Raw genomic sequence first — 12,534 nt, forward strand, 5'->3', positions numbered from 1 at the left:
TTTGTGAGGGGGAGAGACAGAGATTGTAATAATTTGTTGCCAGCAGTGTTGCCAGAAGTGTTTTCAGAGACTTTTAAAAGTATCTAAAGTTAATAAAAATTCATTTTAACCCCTGCCAAAGTTGTTACAGCAGTGCATTTATACTGTCTGTATTTTTTTTTTATTTTTTTTGCCTTAAGGGTTAAATTTGTGTTAAAAAGCTGTGTTTTTAGTCTGTCTTAGTCTGTTTTAGTCAGTCCGTTTCCTTCCCCCAAATCTCCATTAGATTCGTTTAACAGGAGTTAGTTTAGGGATTGCTGATTTAGTCTGTTTTAATCTGGTTTAATCTGTTTTAGTCTGTTTTAGTAAAAAAAAAAGAAAAATTGTGTTAGTATTTTGTTAGTTTAGTCAGTTAGTGTGTTGGTGAAACATGCAGTGCATGTACAGCTTGGAGGAGGCATATGCCTTCTTGGCGTCAGACTCTGACGCCACTGACACTGCGTCCGATTTTGACCCAGGTCAGTTTTCTGACAAGTCTAGTCACATGTCATCTGTGTGTGAGCCGGCTGCAAAAAGAATCTGTGCTTTCCCTGCTACGTCGAATGTGGAGGAGGACTGGATACCTCCACAGTTAGCTTAACCTAACATCCCCCCTTATAGGCATTAATGTCAATGTGGATGCAATATATGGAGCTATTTTTAGGGTATACCATCTGGGAGGAGATTGCTTCCTAGACTAATTTATATGCTACCCAAGTTATTGATACCAATCCAGGTAGCTATGCAGTCAGGGAGCATGCTTGGCATCCCACAGATGTCGCTGAACTTAAAGAAGCCATCAATTTGCTCTTTCTGGAGCAACAACCCTATATGTTCTAGTCCAGTGTACTCCCAAACCATGTCTAGAACAAGATATGAGTTGCTGCTGAGATATTTACATTTTAATGACAATACCCTCTGTCACCCCAGAGATCACCCCAATACCATCTTCAGCACAAATTTTCTAAAGTTTATACTCTCCAACACAATGTATCCATTAAGGAATCCCTAATGAAATATAAAGGGATATTAGGATTCAAACAATACATCCCCTCAAAGCACTCTAGGTATGGCGTAAAATTGTCTGACTAGACTGGATCCTCCTGGCTGTCCTGACTCTCTGAGGACAAGTGGGAAAATTGTTTGGGACCTACTGATCCCCTTGTTCAATAAAGGTTACCACCTTTATGTGGGCAATTTTTATAGCAGTGTCTGTTTGTTTAAAACTCTTTATGGTTTGCCGACAGTGGTCTGTGACACTGAGTAGAAAAGCCAAGGATATCCCCAGACTTCTTATAGATGCCAAATTAAAAAAAAGGTGGATGTGCAGATCAAACCTGTTTGCATCAGGGCTTATAACAGGCAAATGGGGGGGGGGGGGAGAGTTTCTTTGGCTTATCAGCTGGTGCAGCCATATCTTATCTTAATACAAAAGTCTGGAATATAAAGGTGGCTATCTATCTGATACAAGTTGCAGTCCACAATTCATTTTTACTTTTTAAAAAAAGGAATCCTGTCAAAAACCACCTATCTCCAATTTCAGCTGAAGCTGATTTCCACAATCATTTATGGAGATGGTCAAGTTCCAACAACGCTCCCAGAGGTGTCCAGAATTGGTGCAACATATTTTATTGTTAAGATACCGCCAACTGCAAAAAAACAAACAAATTCCCATAAACGTTGCCGGGTCTGTTATAAAAAAGGGAAAAGGACAGACACCCCTTTTTTACTGTCCTGATTGCCCTTCAAAACCTACACTGTGTATTGGGACATGTTTTTTGTTTCTTTTGAAAGCGGCAACTTTTAGTTAGTCAGTTTCCTTCCCCCAAATCTCCAGTTAGATTCTTTTTGCAGAAGTTAGTTTAGAGAATGCTGCTAAAGGTACATTTGATACCTGCACATTTGGTTATATGACATGTGTGCATAAAAATAGAATTGAAAAATTACCACCACACACTTTCTCTGAATTTCTTGGAGCAAAATGGTTGGGGGAAGAAATCAAAACACATCTTCTATAACCTTGGATGTCTACTTTATAAAAAAAATATATACTTTTAAATTATTAATTCAACTTGGGGGATGTAAAAATGCACCACACTCAACATGTGCCTAGCAAAGCAAGCAAACTATATTCAGCCAAAATGGGCAAGTCCAAAATGTGTTACTGTAAAATCGTGGCAAGTCAATGCATGGGGAGCATTGATGTACTCAGGGGACTTTGCGGAAAACAAACTAGGGTGTTTTCTGGCAGTAACATGCAACCTGCTGGCTAAAATAAAAAAACAGAATTAAAAAATTACCACCATGCACGTTCTCTGAAATGTTTTTAGCACATTGGATGGGGGAAGAATGTTAAAACATACTTTCATGGTGGTAACATTAACTTGGAGATGCAAAAATATGTCAAACTGAAGATAGGCCATGCATACCTATATATCGAGTTGAAAAACTGACATGCACAAGTCTCGATCATGGCCTTTAAGCCCCCAAACAAACCAGCAAACTTATGCATGGGTGGTACCACTGTACTCAGGAGATTTTGCTGAACACATATTGAGGTGTAGTTTGGCAGTGATACATAACAGGATCTGTTAATTCATGCCAAAATTACAATGTGTGTGAAAGAAAAACATAAAATTACTACCCAAAAGTTTGACAATGTCTGGTGGTAGAATTCAGTGCATGAAAAGTGTTAAAATACCACCATTTAAAATACCCTGGGTTGTCTACTTTTCAAAAATATATGGTTTGATGGGGGTAAAATACATTGTCCGGCTTAAAAAATGTCCCAAATAGGACATGGGCGCAGGTTGACTACATGTCAAAATTCCATCCGTTGGAAAACGGATATGCGCACCTGCCAAATGTGGCCTTTTAGCCCCCTAACAACCTAACAGGCCTATGCATGGGTGGTATCACTGTACTCAGGAGATGTTGCTGAACACATATTGGGTTGTTGTTTGGCAGTGACACATAACAGGATCTGTGAATTTATACCTGAATTGCAATACATGTGAAAAAAGAAGAAGAAAAAAAGGAACTACCTATGCAAAGTTTGGCAATGATTGGTGGTAAAATGGCTTCATAGAAAATGTCAAAATATGCTTAGATTAATACCCTGGGATGTCTTCTTTAAAAAAATATGTACATGTGGGGTGTTTTTCAGAGATTTATGACAGATAACAGTGTTACAATGTCACTATTGATAAATTTTAAAAAATGTATATTTTGAAACAACAATATCCTATATGTACTTATAGCCCTATAACTTGCAAAAAAAAAGCACGTAAGCACTAGGTGTTTCTAAACTCAGGACTACATTTTTAATCTATTGAGCAGTTTTTTTTTTCATTAGCTTTTGTAAATGAGTAAAATATGACCAGCCATCCTAAATATATACTGTTTTATCACTCAACGTATAAGGTGTTCCATTATGCTGAGGATGTGCACACAACCATGAGCTCCATTGGAAGGTGGGGGAGGAGCACACACCCCTCAACGCCTCATTGGTTACCTCAGGCACCAGCCCAACCCACTCTCCTTTTAAAAAGCAACACAGAGAGATGATCTGTTTGTATGCCCCAGACGAAGGCACTTTAGCAGCGCCAAAACACGTGTCTGGCTTCCTTTTGTGAATGGTATTCGTGATAATCCACGATACTGCAGTATATGCTTCTAAATAAAATCTTGAACCTTACTTGCCATTATTTTGCTTCATTTATTTGTTTGTTTATTTGTTTCAGTTTACAGTATGACTGATGATCCAAGCGACTGCAATGGTCTTATTGACTATACAGTTATTATACAGTGGCCTATGATGAACTATATACTACACAATTTAGGACACTGCAGAAAATTAGAGTTCTGTGAATTCTTTAACTCAGTGTTTCTAACCTAATGTCACATGTGAAAGGAACAATTAACTAGACATATACACCGACCTTTGCACTAATAAAGGTTAAGCACACATATTCGGTTCTCTGCCGTCTAATTTTCTCTATATGTATCTTCCCAATCCCATTTTTCTAATTTCATAGCTTTAAGAATGTTCTTCTCAAAAATTTCTACTATTAGGTTTTAATCTCTCTACCCCTAGTCACTTTATTTTAAAAATTCCCTTAATTTGATTTCAATGATTGCGTTATTGTTTCCCCATCTTTTTCGTGTCATTTTCCTCTTTCCTATCATCCAGTCTCTTTTCTATTTTTTTTTTCTTTCCATATATGACAGAACCTCACAGTCTGGCTTTCTTCACCTGTCATGCCCAAGGCAACTGTCACTTTTAATAAAGTATACATAAGATAAAATATATGTATTTTTTTCCGTACAATTAACAATAATTTTAAAAGTTAATTTAATATGGGTAGCTTAAAGTTTATTGTTTTATATTCTGTTGGTTGTAAAGTTATACAACTATCTCAAGAAATACGTATACCATGATGAGCATATAAAAATAATAATTATTTTTCTTTTCATTTAGTGCCTCCAGTTATTCGAGTATATCCAGAAAGTCAAGCTAGAGAACCAGGTGTGACAGCCAGTCTAAGGTGCCACGCAGAAGGAATTCCACAACCTCAACTTGGCTGGCTAAAGAATGGAATCGATATAACTCCAAAAATATCCAAACAGCTAGCAGTGCAAGGTAATCTAAAAGTCTGTCAGCTAATGAAAAAATGGAATGACTTACCTGGTAGCCTTCTGGCACCATGTCCATCACAATAAACTGTACTGCTTATAGTGTCAGGAGTGTCCCTATTAGGTTTTCTTTATGACTGTATACTCGTGCTTTTCTTTGCTTTTGTTGAACTACTGTAAACTACATGAAAAAAGTAATCATGGCTTCTATCAAACAGGAAAAAAAAACATGCCAACCACACAGATTGATATTACAGAAACTGCCTAGCTTAGATTACATATCTGAACCCTGAGTTCAAACTCTGCTATTACTGACATCAAATAATAATGGACTCATTTATCACACACTATGATGCTGGAGAGGGGTCTAACTTTTTATGTCCAATTGTTCCTGATTTCTAATTCTCAGGGTCAAAAGTCATTTTGGCACAAACAGTCTGTAATAATCTACATTCAAAATGTCTTACAATCACACAGAGGCTGAAAATATTTAACTGAAATAAGATGCTTATTAGCAAATCCAGTACCCACATGAGGATCAAGTCTAATCTATTTTGAGGGTATACAGTTCAACTATAAATATGATCAGTCTTTTAACTACACAGTTATTTATGTTTAAACTGTAATTTAATGGTAACATAAATTAGCACTATTTACTGTTTTACCTCATTATCCACATGACCTTAATGAATCATTAGAGCACTTTTATAAGCTCAAACAACTATTTTATTATCTTTCTCCATTCATAATATCCCGTACCTTTTCTCTTTGTTTTTCCTTTATATTGAATTTGTTAAAGTATATCTCAAAGTATATTTCTTTCAATTGAAAGCAGAAGAGATACAGGTATATTTAAAAAAAATTGAAAGTAAGAACTGATCCTTTATTTGTTGCTCTTGGTATCCTTTTTCATCTGCCTAGCTTGCTACATTGATAAGAACACTTACGCTCTCATGGTTGAGCTGGCCTTGTTATATCAGCTTAATTGTGAGATGCTCCTTGCCACATTATAAATTAGAGAACTTGTTTAAAGTCTGCAAGGTTATTAGTGATTATGTAGAACAATGCACACCACATGTTCAGATTATAATTATTATATAAGCAGTACCTGTATTTAGACTTGAGCTAATTGCAATGTGTATGATTTGCTAATATATATTTTGTTCACACTACATTACTAACCCATTTAACATGTTCTTAAATAGTCTTAATTACAGATCCCTCATCGAACTACCCTTACACCAAGATATACACCAGTGTCAATATCCACCATTTTTGACAGGCAACTGTTTTTTTTTGTTTTTTTTTAATAATTATTTTCCTTACTCAAGCTGCAGATTACACACTTTTTTATTGCATTACTTCCCTATGATATGGTTGTGTGAATGTAAGGTCCGCTTAATTGCATGGGTACAATTCTGTTTGATTTACAAGCTGGTGCAGAATCAATCATATTTCACACTCATTGGGTATTTATAAGTATGTTTTCACATGGTAATGTAAGGTTGTGTATCTGCTAAACTGGTGTAACTGGAGCAGATCAGATGCTAAATAGTGATGTCGCGAACATAAAATTTTCGGTTCACGAACGGCGAACGCGAACTTCAGCAAATGTTCGCGAACGGGCGAACCGCCATAGACTTCAATGGGCAGGCGAATTTTAAAACCCACAGGGACTCTTTCTGGCCACAATAGTGATGGAAAAGTTGTTTCAAGGGGACTAACACCTGGACTGTGGCATGCCGGAGGGGGATCCATGGCAAAACTCCAATGGAAAATTACATAGTTGATGCAGAGTCTGGTTTTAATCCATAAAGGGCATAAATCACCTAACATTCCTAAATTGTTTGGAATAACCTGCTTCAAAACATCAGGTATGATGTTGTATCGATCAGGTAGTGTAAGGGTTACGCCCGCTTCACAGTGACAGACCAAACTCCCCATTTAACGCACCGCAAACAACCGCAAACAGTCCATTTGCACAAGCGAAAAACTCCCCATTAGCACAAGGTTGGATACCAAGCTAGCCATGTCCCGTTCCTTGTCCTCACTGATGTCATTGAAGGTCTCTCTTCCTCCACCCAGAAAGCGGGAGATGGAAAAAGATGATTGGTCGGTCCTCCTACTTCAAATTTGGGGCACTGCACTGTGATGTTGTATCGATCAGGTAGTGTAAGGGTTACGCCCGCTTCACAGTGACAGACCAAACTCCCCATTTAACGCACCGCAAACAACCGCAAACAGTCCATTTGCACAAGCGAAAAACTCCCCATTAGCACAAGGTTGGATACCAAGCTAGCCATGTCCCGTTCCTTGTCCTCACTGATGTCATTGAAGGTCTCTCTTCCTCCACCCAGAAAGCGGGAGATGGAAAAAGATGATTGGTCGGTCCTCCTACTTCAAATTTGGGGCACTGCACTGTGATGTTGTATCGATCAGGTAGTGTAAGGGTTACGCCCGCTTCACAGTGACAGACCAAACTCCCCATTTAACGCACCGCAAACAACCGCAAACAGTCCATTTGCACAAGCGAAAAACTCCCCATTAGCACAAGGTTGGATACCAAGCTAGCCATGTACCGTTCCTTGTCCTCACTGATGTCATTGAAGGTCTCTCTTCCTCCACCCAGAAAGCGGGAGATGGAAAAAGATGATTGGTCGGTCCTCCTACTTCAAATTTGGGGCACTGCGCGTGCAATCTAATGTGCCACCAGATAGGAGTGGTGTGTTAAGTAGTACTATTCCTATCAGTTTAATCCCTTTTACGTCCCCTATCAGGGGACGTGTATATAAGGCATCGATTTTAGGAAGCGGGAGATGGAAAAAGATGCTTGGTCGGTCCTCCTACTTCAAATTTAGGGCACTGCACGTGCAATCTAATGTGCCACCAGATAGGAGTAGTGTGTTAAGTAGTACTATTCTTATCAGTTTAATCCCTGTTACGTCCCCTATCAGGGGACATGTATATAAGGCATTGATTTTAGGAAGCGGGAGATGGAAAAAGATGCTTGGTCGGTCCTCCTACTTCAAATTTGGGGCACTGCGCGTGCAATCTAATGTGCCACCAGATAGGAGTGGTGTGTTAAGTAGTACTATTCCTATCAGTTTAATCCCTGTTACGTCCCCTATCAGGGGACGTGTATATAAGGCAACGATTTTAGGAAGCGGGAGATGGAAAAAGATGCTTGGTCGGTCCTCCTACTTCAAATTTGGGGCACTGCGCGTGCAATCTAATGTGCCACCAGATAGGAGTGGTGTGTTAAGTAGTACTATTCCTATCAGTTTAATCCCTTTTACGTCCCCTATCAGGGGACGTGTATATAAGGCATCGATTTTAGGAAGCGGGAGATGGAAAAAGATGCTTGGTCGGTCCTCCTACTTCAAATTTAGGGCACTGCACGTGCAATCTAATGTGCCACCAGATAGGAGTAGTGTGTTAAGTAGTACTATTCTTATCAGTTTAATCCCTGTTACGTCCCCTATCAGGGGACGTGTATATAAGGCATCGATTTTAGGAAGCGGGAGATGGAAAAAGATGTTTGGTCGGTCCTCCTACTTCAAAAACACAATAAAATATATAACTTTGCATTTGTCGAACGCTACCCATTTGTATCACATGTCCCCAGATAGCCTGGATCTGAGTGCATATTATTGGCGAATAGCGCTCAGATCCCATACGCATAGTTCAATCGCCATGGAGTCAAAGTCTATTACAGTTCTTTGGTATGCGATTGACTCCATGGGAAGGCTATCTGGGGTAAGTCCATTCGTGCCTTTAAACCTCCCGAACGGTCGGTGTTCGTGCACTTCTGTCGATTGAGAAGGGAGATTGACGGCTTCAGCGGTGTTCGGTTGAAAAAGTGTCAGTTTTCAGTTCCATGAAATCAATGCCGAACACCGCTGGTCTTTCGCATGGTTTAAAATGGCCGCCGCCTCGTGGTCGACATATGAACGACGACCACCCTGTATTCGGTTTTAATTGAGAAGTGTCTGTGGTTAACCGCAACATTCTAATTGGGATCAATAGGTTAACCAGCAGCACACTTCTCTTCTGGGTGGCCATCCGTTCGGCAGTTCTGTTCAGCAGAAAAGTCCATTCACTTATACAAAGGCATACGAACGGATAAATCCATGAATAAGGCAAAACAGACGAATTTAGCAATCTTGGTCTATACAGATGGGTCTGTCACACACCCCCTTTATTTTTATTTCCATGTTATTGTAAAATATAACACATAGAAACAACATAAAAATATAATTCATCAATTAAAAATACGAAAGGTGAGTAAGGTTTAAATTGTGATTTTTATTTATAATATCTATCTATATATATCTATCTATCTATCTATCTATATATATATATATATATATATATATATATATATACATTCATGCTACGCACGTAGACTTGGGCAATAGCAAGAGGGATTCATGTACAATATTTCTTTTACCAACTCCTTATACACGTTACCTGTGTAAGCTGAGCTAAACTAGTGTTGTGCTGATTGCGGCAACATGACTTTAAATCTTTGGTTCCCGTGCAGTGCACATGAATTTGATATACAGTACCAATAATGGCAACAACTATTTACTGACATTGTTTTCTGTAAAACGCTAGTTTATGAACCTTTAGTTCTGTCACAAACCAGCCAGTAAATGTAACGTCTCTCTTGGATCATTATTTTTTTTTTTATATAAAATTGTCTGTTAAATCTTCCCTGCAAGGAGAAATGGTTGTCCTCTGGCAATGTATGTGTTGTAGTAATTAAAGTCTTCATCCCTTTACACAACCGTACAGTTATAAAACAAATGGTGCTACATAAATATCTGGTATATGTGACTTATTTATAAAAAGACACATGTATCATCTCCATAACTGTACTCAAATGCATTATTAGAAAGGCCTACTGCTTGTTTATTTTATATTGGATGTAAATGATCACATCCAACACATATGGGATATTTTCCAAAGACATCTGATACACTTTGGAAAATATCTCTTATGTGTTAAATGTGAAATTACTCCGTCTGTAACCAGAAAGGTAATGGCTGTACTAGGCTGCAAAATAATAACAATATAATATTTGAAATGAGACAATATACCCTCCTGATACATGGGATAATGTACATATACACGATTGTACATTGCTATTGAATTCCCATTGTACAGCAATACGGAATTTGCTGGCAATATATAAATTATAAAATAATAATAAAAATAATAATATACAAGATTAATTACTGAACAAAAGATAAGTCTGCTGGCCAAAATCCAGTCAAATTGCCTGAATTCCAATCGAACTGGACATTTTCACATTTACTAAAGTTAAATGTGGTTAGAATTTGGTTGATCTCAAGCTAATTTTCAGCAGTAGTCTAGATGCATTTGGTATCTGGATTAAAATATGTGCTTTCACTTCCAAATCCTATACAAAATAAGATTCACGAAGATATCAATGAAATTTGGGGAGGCATGCATCCAGTAGGATTCACATTTGCAAATGATAATTGAATTGTTTTCATGCAAGTGAACAATAATTTGAAGTTCTATTCGCCTGGTGGCTCACTTGGTGGAGAGAGGGTAAATTATCTGCCACATCACAAAAAAATAGTAATAATTAACTAATAAAAAATACCTAACTACAAACATGATGATGGAGTATGTGAAGTGTAGTCAGTGAAGTTGTGGTTATAATAATATTCTTGGGGGAGGAATATTGTGCCCCCCTGACCTTCACCTACTGACAGCAGATGGGGGCCCTGATCAATAAGCCAACCAATCAGTAAGCCAGCCAACCTCAGTACTCTGACAGCTATGGTTACATTTCTCTTGAGGCTTGGCTGTCAGAGTGTTCTGAATGATTTGCTTACTAGCCACCCAATCAGAGCACAGTTTGGAGCTGCAGTTTGGATTGTAGAATTATTGCAATCAGTACATGTACAGTCTAAATCTTAATCTAGTGTTTTCAGTCATGATTTAAAGAGAATGATAACAAGGTGAGATATAGAAATTATAAAACAAAAATCTTTGTGAGAACAGCAATATAATGGTCAGGGTTGCTAAAACTCTTTATAAAAGGGCTGTTCATTTTTAATATCTACTCAGTTTGCGATAAGAAAGTTAAACTAGCCTGCAGAGACAGGATTTAACTAGACATCTATTGATGAAAGAATCTAATGGTTTGGAGAGGCACGAAACCCTCTGTACTTAATGAAAGGATAGTGGGATTTTCAGTCTAGTAAATGAAAAGAGGAAAATGTGTTATTACCACTCGAGGGCAGATTTCCTAAATAGCATCGCTGACAGTATAATTAGCAGGCTTCAAACCCTAATAAAATGATCAAAGACAATGCTAAAACTGTTCTGAAAAAAAGAGAGACAGAAAGTCAATATCTCAAGAGTAATACAATATAGAAATATAAGTTGACTATTGGTGACAGAACATATATTGTATACTCTTCAATGTAAGCACAGTAAAACAGTTTATATTTTAAATAACAAAGCAAAAACAAAAAAAGGTGAGCAAATGCTTCATCATGTTGACCATAACTACAGTATTATATTTCCACTACAATTTCAGGATTTCAAATATCTACCTCACTCTGTGTTTTGCAATTGAAGATAATAAAAGGAATAAACACTGCTTCCATTTTTCAAGGCTTGAGGCAATAACCAAGTAATATGATGTATAGTTTAATTATGATTCATCTAGGTCATAATTTACAATGATACTTCAATATACAGTGACTTATCTTCCATTCTCCACAACCTTCAGAAACCTTTTGAACTCCCAAAGTTACTCAATGGTAAATGTCAGGCAGTTACAACTTTTTAAAAGATCATGCTAATTGATGCCAGTTAATTTATTGTTTAGCTGATACTGTTCTGCCAGTGTAGAATGCTTCAGAAATGACTAATTTAAATAACAATTGAAATTATAGTATATATATATATATATATTATTCAAATGAATAATGATAAAAATGATAAAAATTCAAATGAAAGTAGCATTAACAGGGCTATCCGCGACAGTGAGAATTCAAAATGAAAGTTAAATTTAAGGTATAAATAGCCAAACTCGAGTCATTCTCTAAGTCAGACATGCTTCCAGTTCTGCTTCTTTGACTTTAAATTTCCACTTTCAATTTTCACTTTAGTAAATAATCCTATAAACTATATTTAAATATTTACCGAGTTCTTCAGAGTTCTTGCTGGTTGTAAGCTTATGGCTAGCATACTTTTGCTATTTTACATAGTTACATAGTTACAAAGCTGAAAAGAGACTTGCGTCCATTAAGTTCAGCCTTCCTCACATTTGTTTTTTGCTGTTGATCCAAAAGAAGGCAAAAAAAAATACCAGTTTGAAGCACAATTTTGCAACAAGCTAGGAAAAAAATTCCTTCTTGACCCGAGAATGGCAGACAGATTTGTCCTTGGATCAAGCCGTTATTACCCTACATTGAAAGATTATATCCATGAATATTCTGTTTTTGCAAGTATTCATTTAGTAGCTGTTTGAACATCTGTATGGACTCTGATAAAAGCACTTCTTCAGGTAGAGAATTCCACATCCTGATTGTTCTTACAGTAAAAAAAACCTTTCCTTTGCCTTAGACAAAATCTTCTTTCTTCTAGTCTAAACGCATGGCCTCGTGTCCTATGTAAAGTCCGGTTTGTGAATAGATTTCCACACAATGATTTGTATTGGCCCCGAATATATTTGTATAATGTAATCATATCCCCTCTCAGGAGACATTTTTTTAAACTAAATAGGTTTAAATTTGTTAACCTTTCTTCATAGCTGATATGTTCCATTCCTTTTATTAATTTTGTAGCCCGCCTCTGCACTTTTTTTCTTATGTGTGAGAAATAATATATTTT

At 37.2% G+C, this 12,534-nt stretch overlaps 1 protein-coding gene across 4 annotated transcripts in view; it reads left to right on the forward strand.

Annotated features, from left to right (window-relative positions):
- FSTL5 (follistatin like 5) overlaps positions 1-12,534 on the forward strand; it is a 1,067,859-nt gene that overhangs the window by 596,595 nt on the left and 458,730 nt on the right. For all 4 annotated transcript variants that reach the window (XR_010091251.1, XM_063458208.1, XM_063458210.1 and 1 more), the window contains one exon: positions 4,499-4,660. Coding sequence is in view for 3 of the 4 variants with exons in the window: in XM_063458208.1 (XP_063314278.1) it covers positions 4,499-4,660 (162 nt within the window). In the remaining variant the exon portion in view is untranslated. The remainder of the gene's footprint in view (positions 1-4,498; positions 4,661-12,534) is intronic.

The sequence above is a fragment of the Pelobates fuscus genome, chromosome 6 (assembly GCF_036172605.1).
Source record: "Pelobates fuscus isolate aPelFus1 chromosome 6, aPelFus1.pri, whole genome shotgun sequence".
In the NCBI taxonomy this organism is placed as follows: Eukaryota; Metazoa; Chordata; class Amphibia; order Anura; family Pelobatidae; genus Pelobates; species Pelobates fuscus.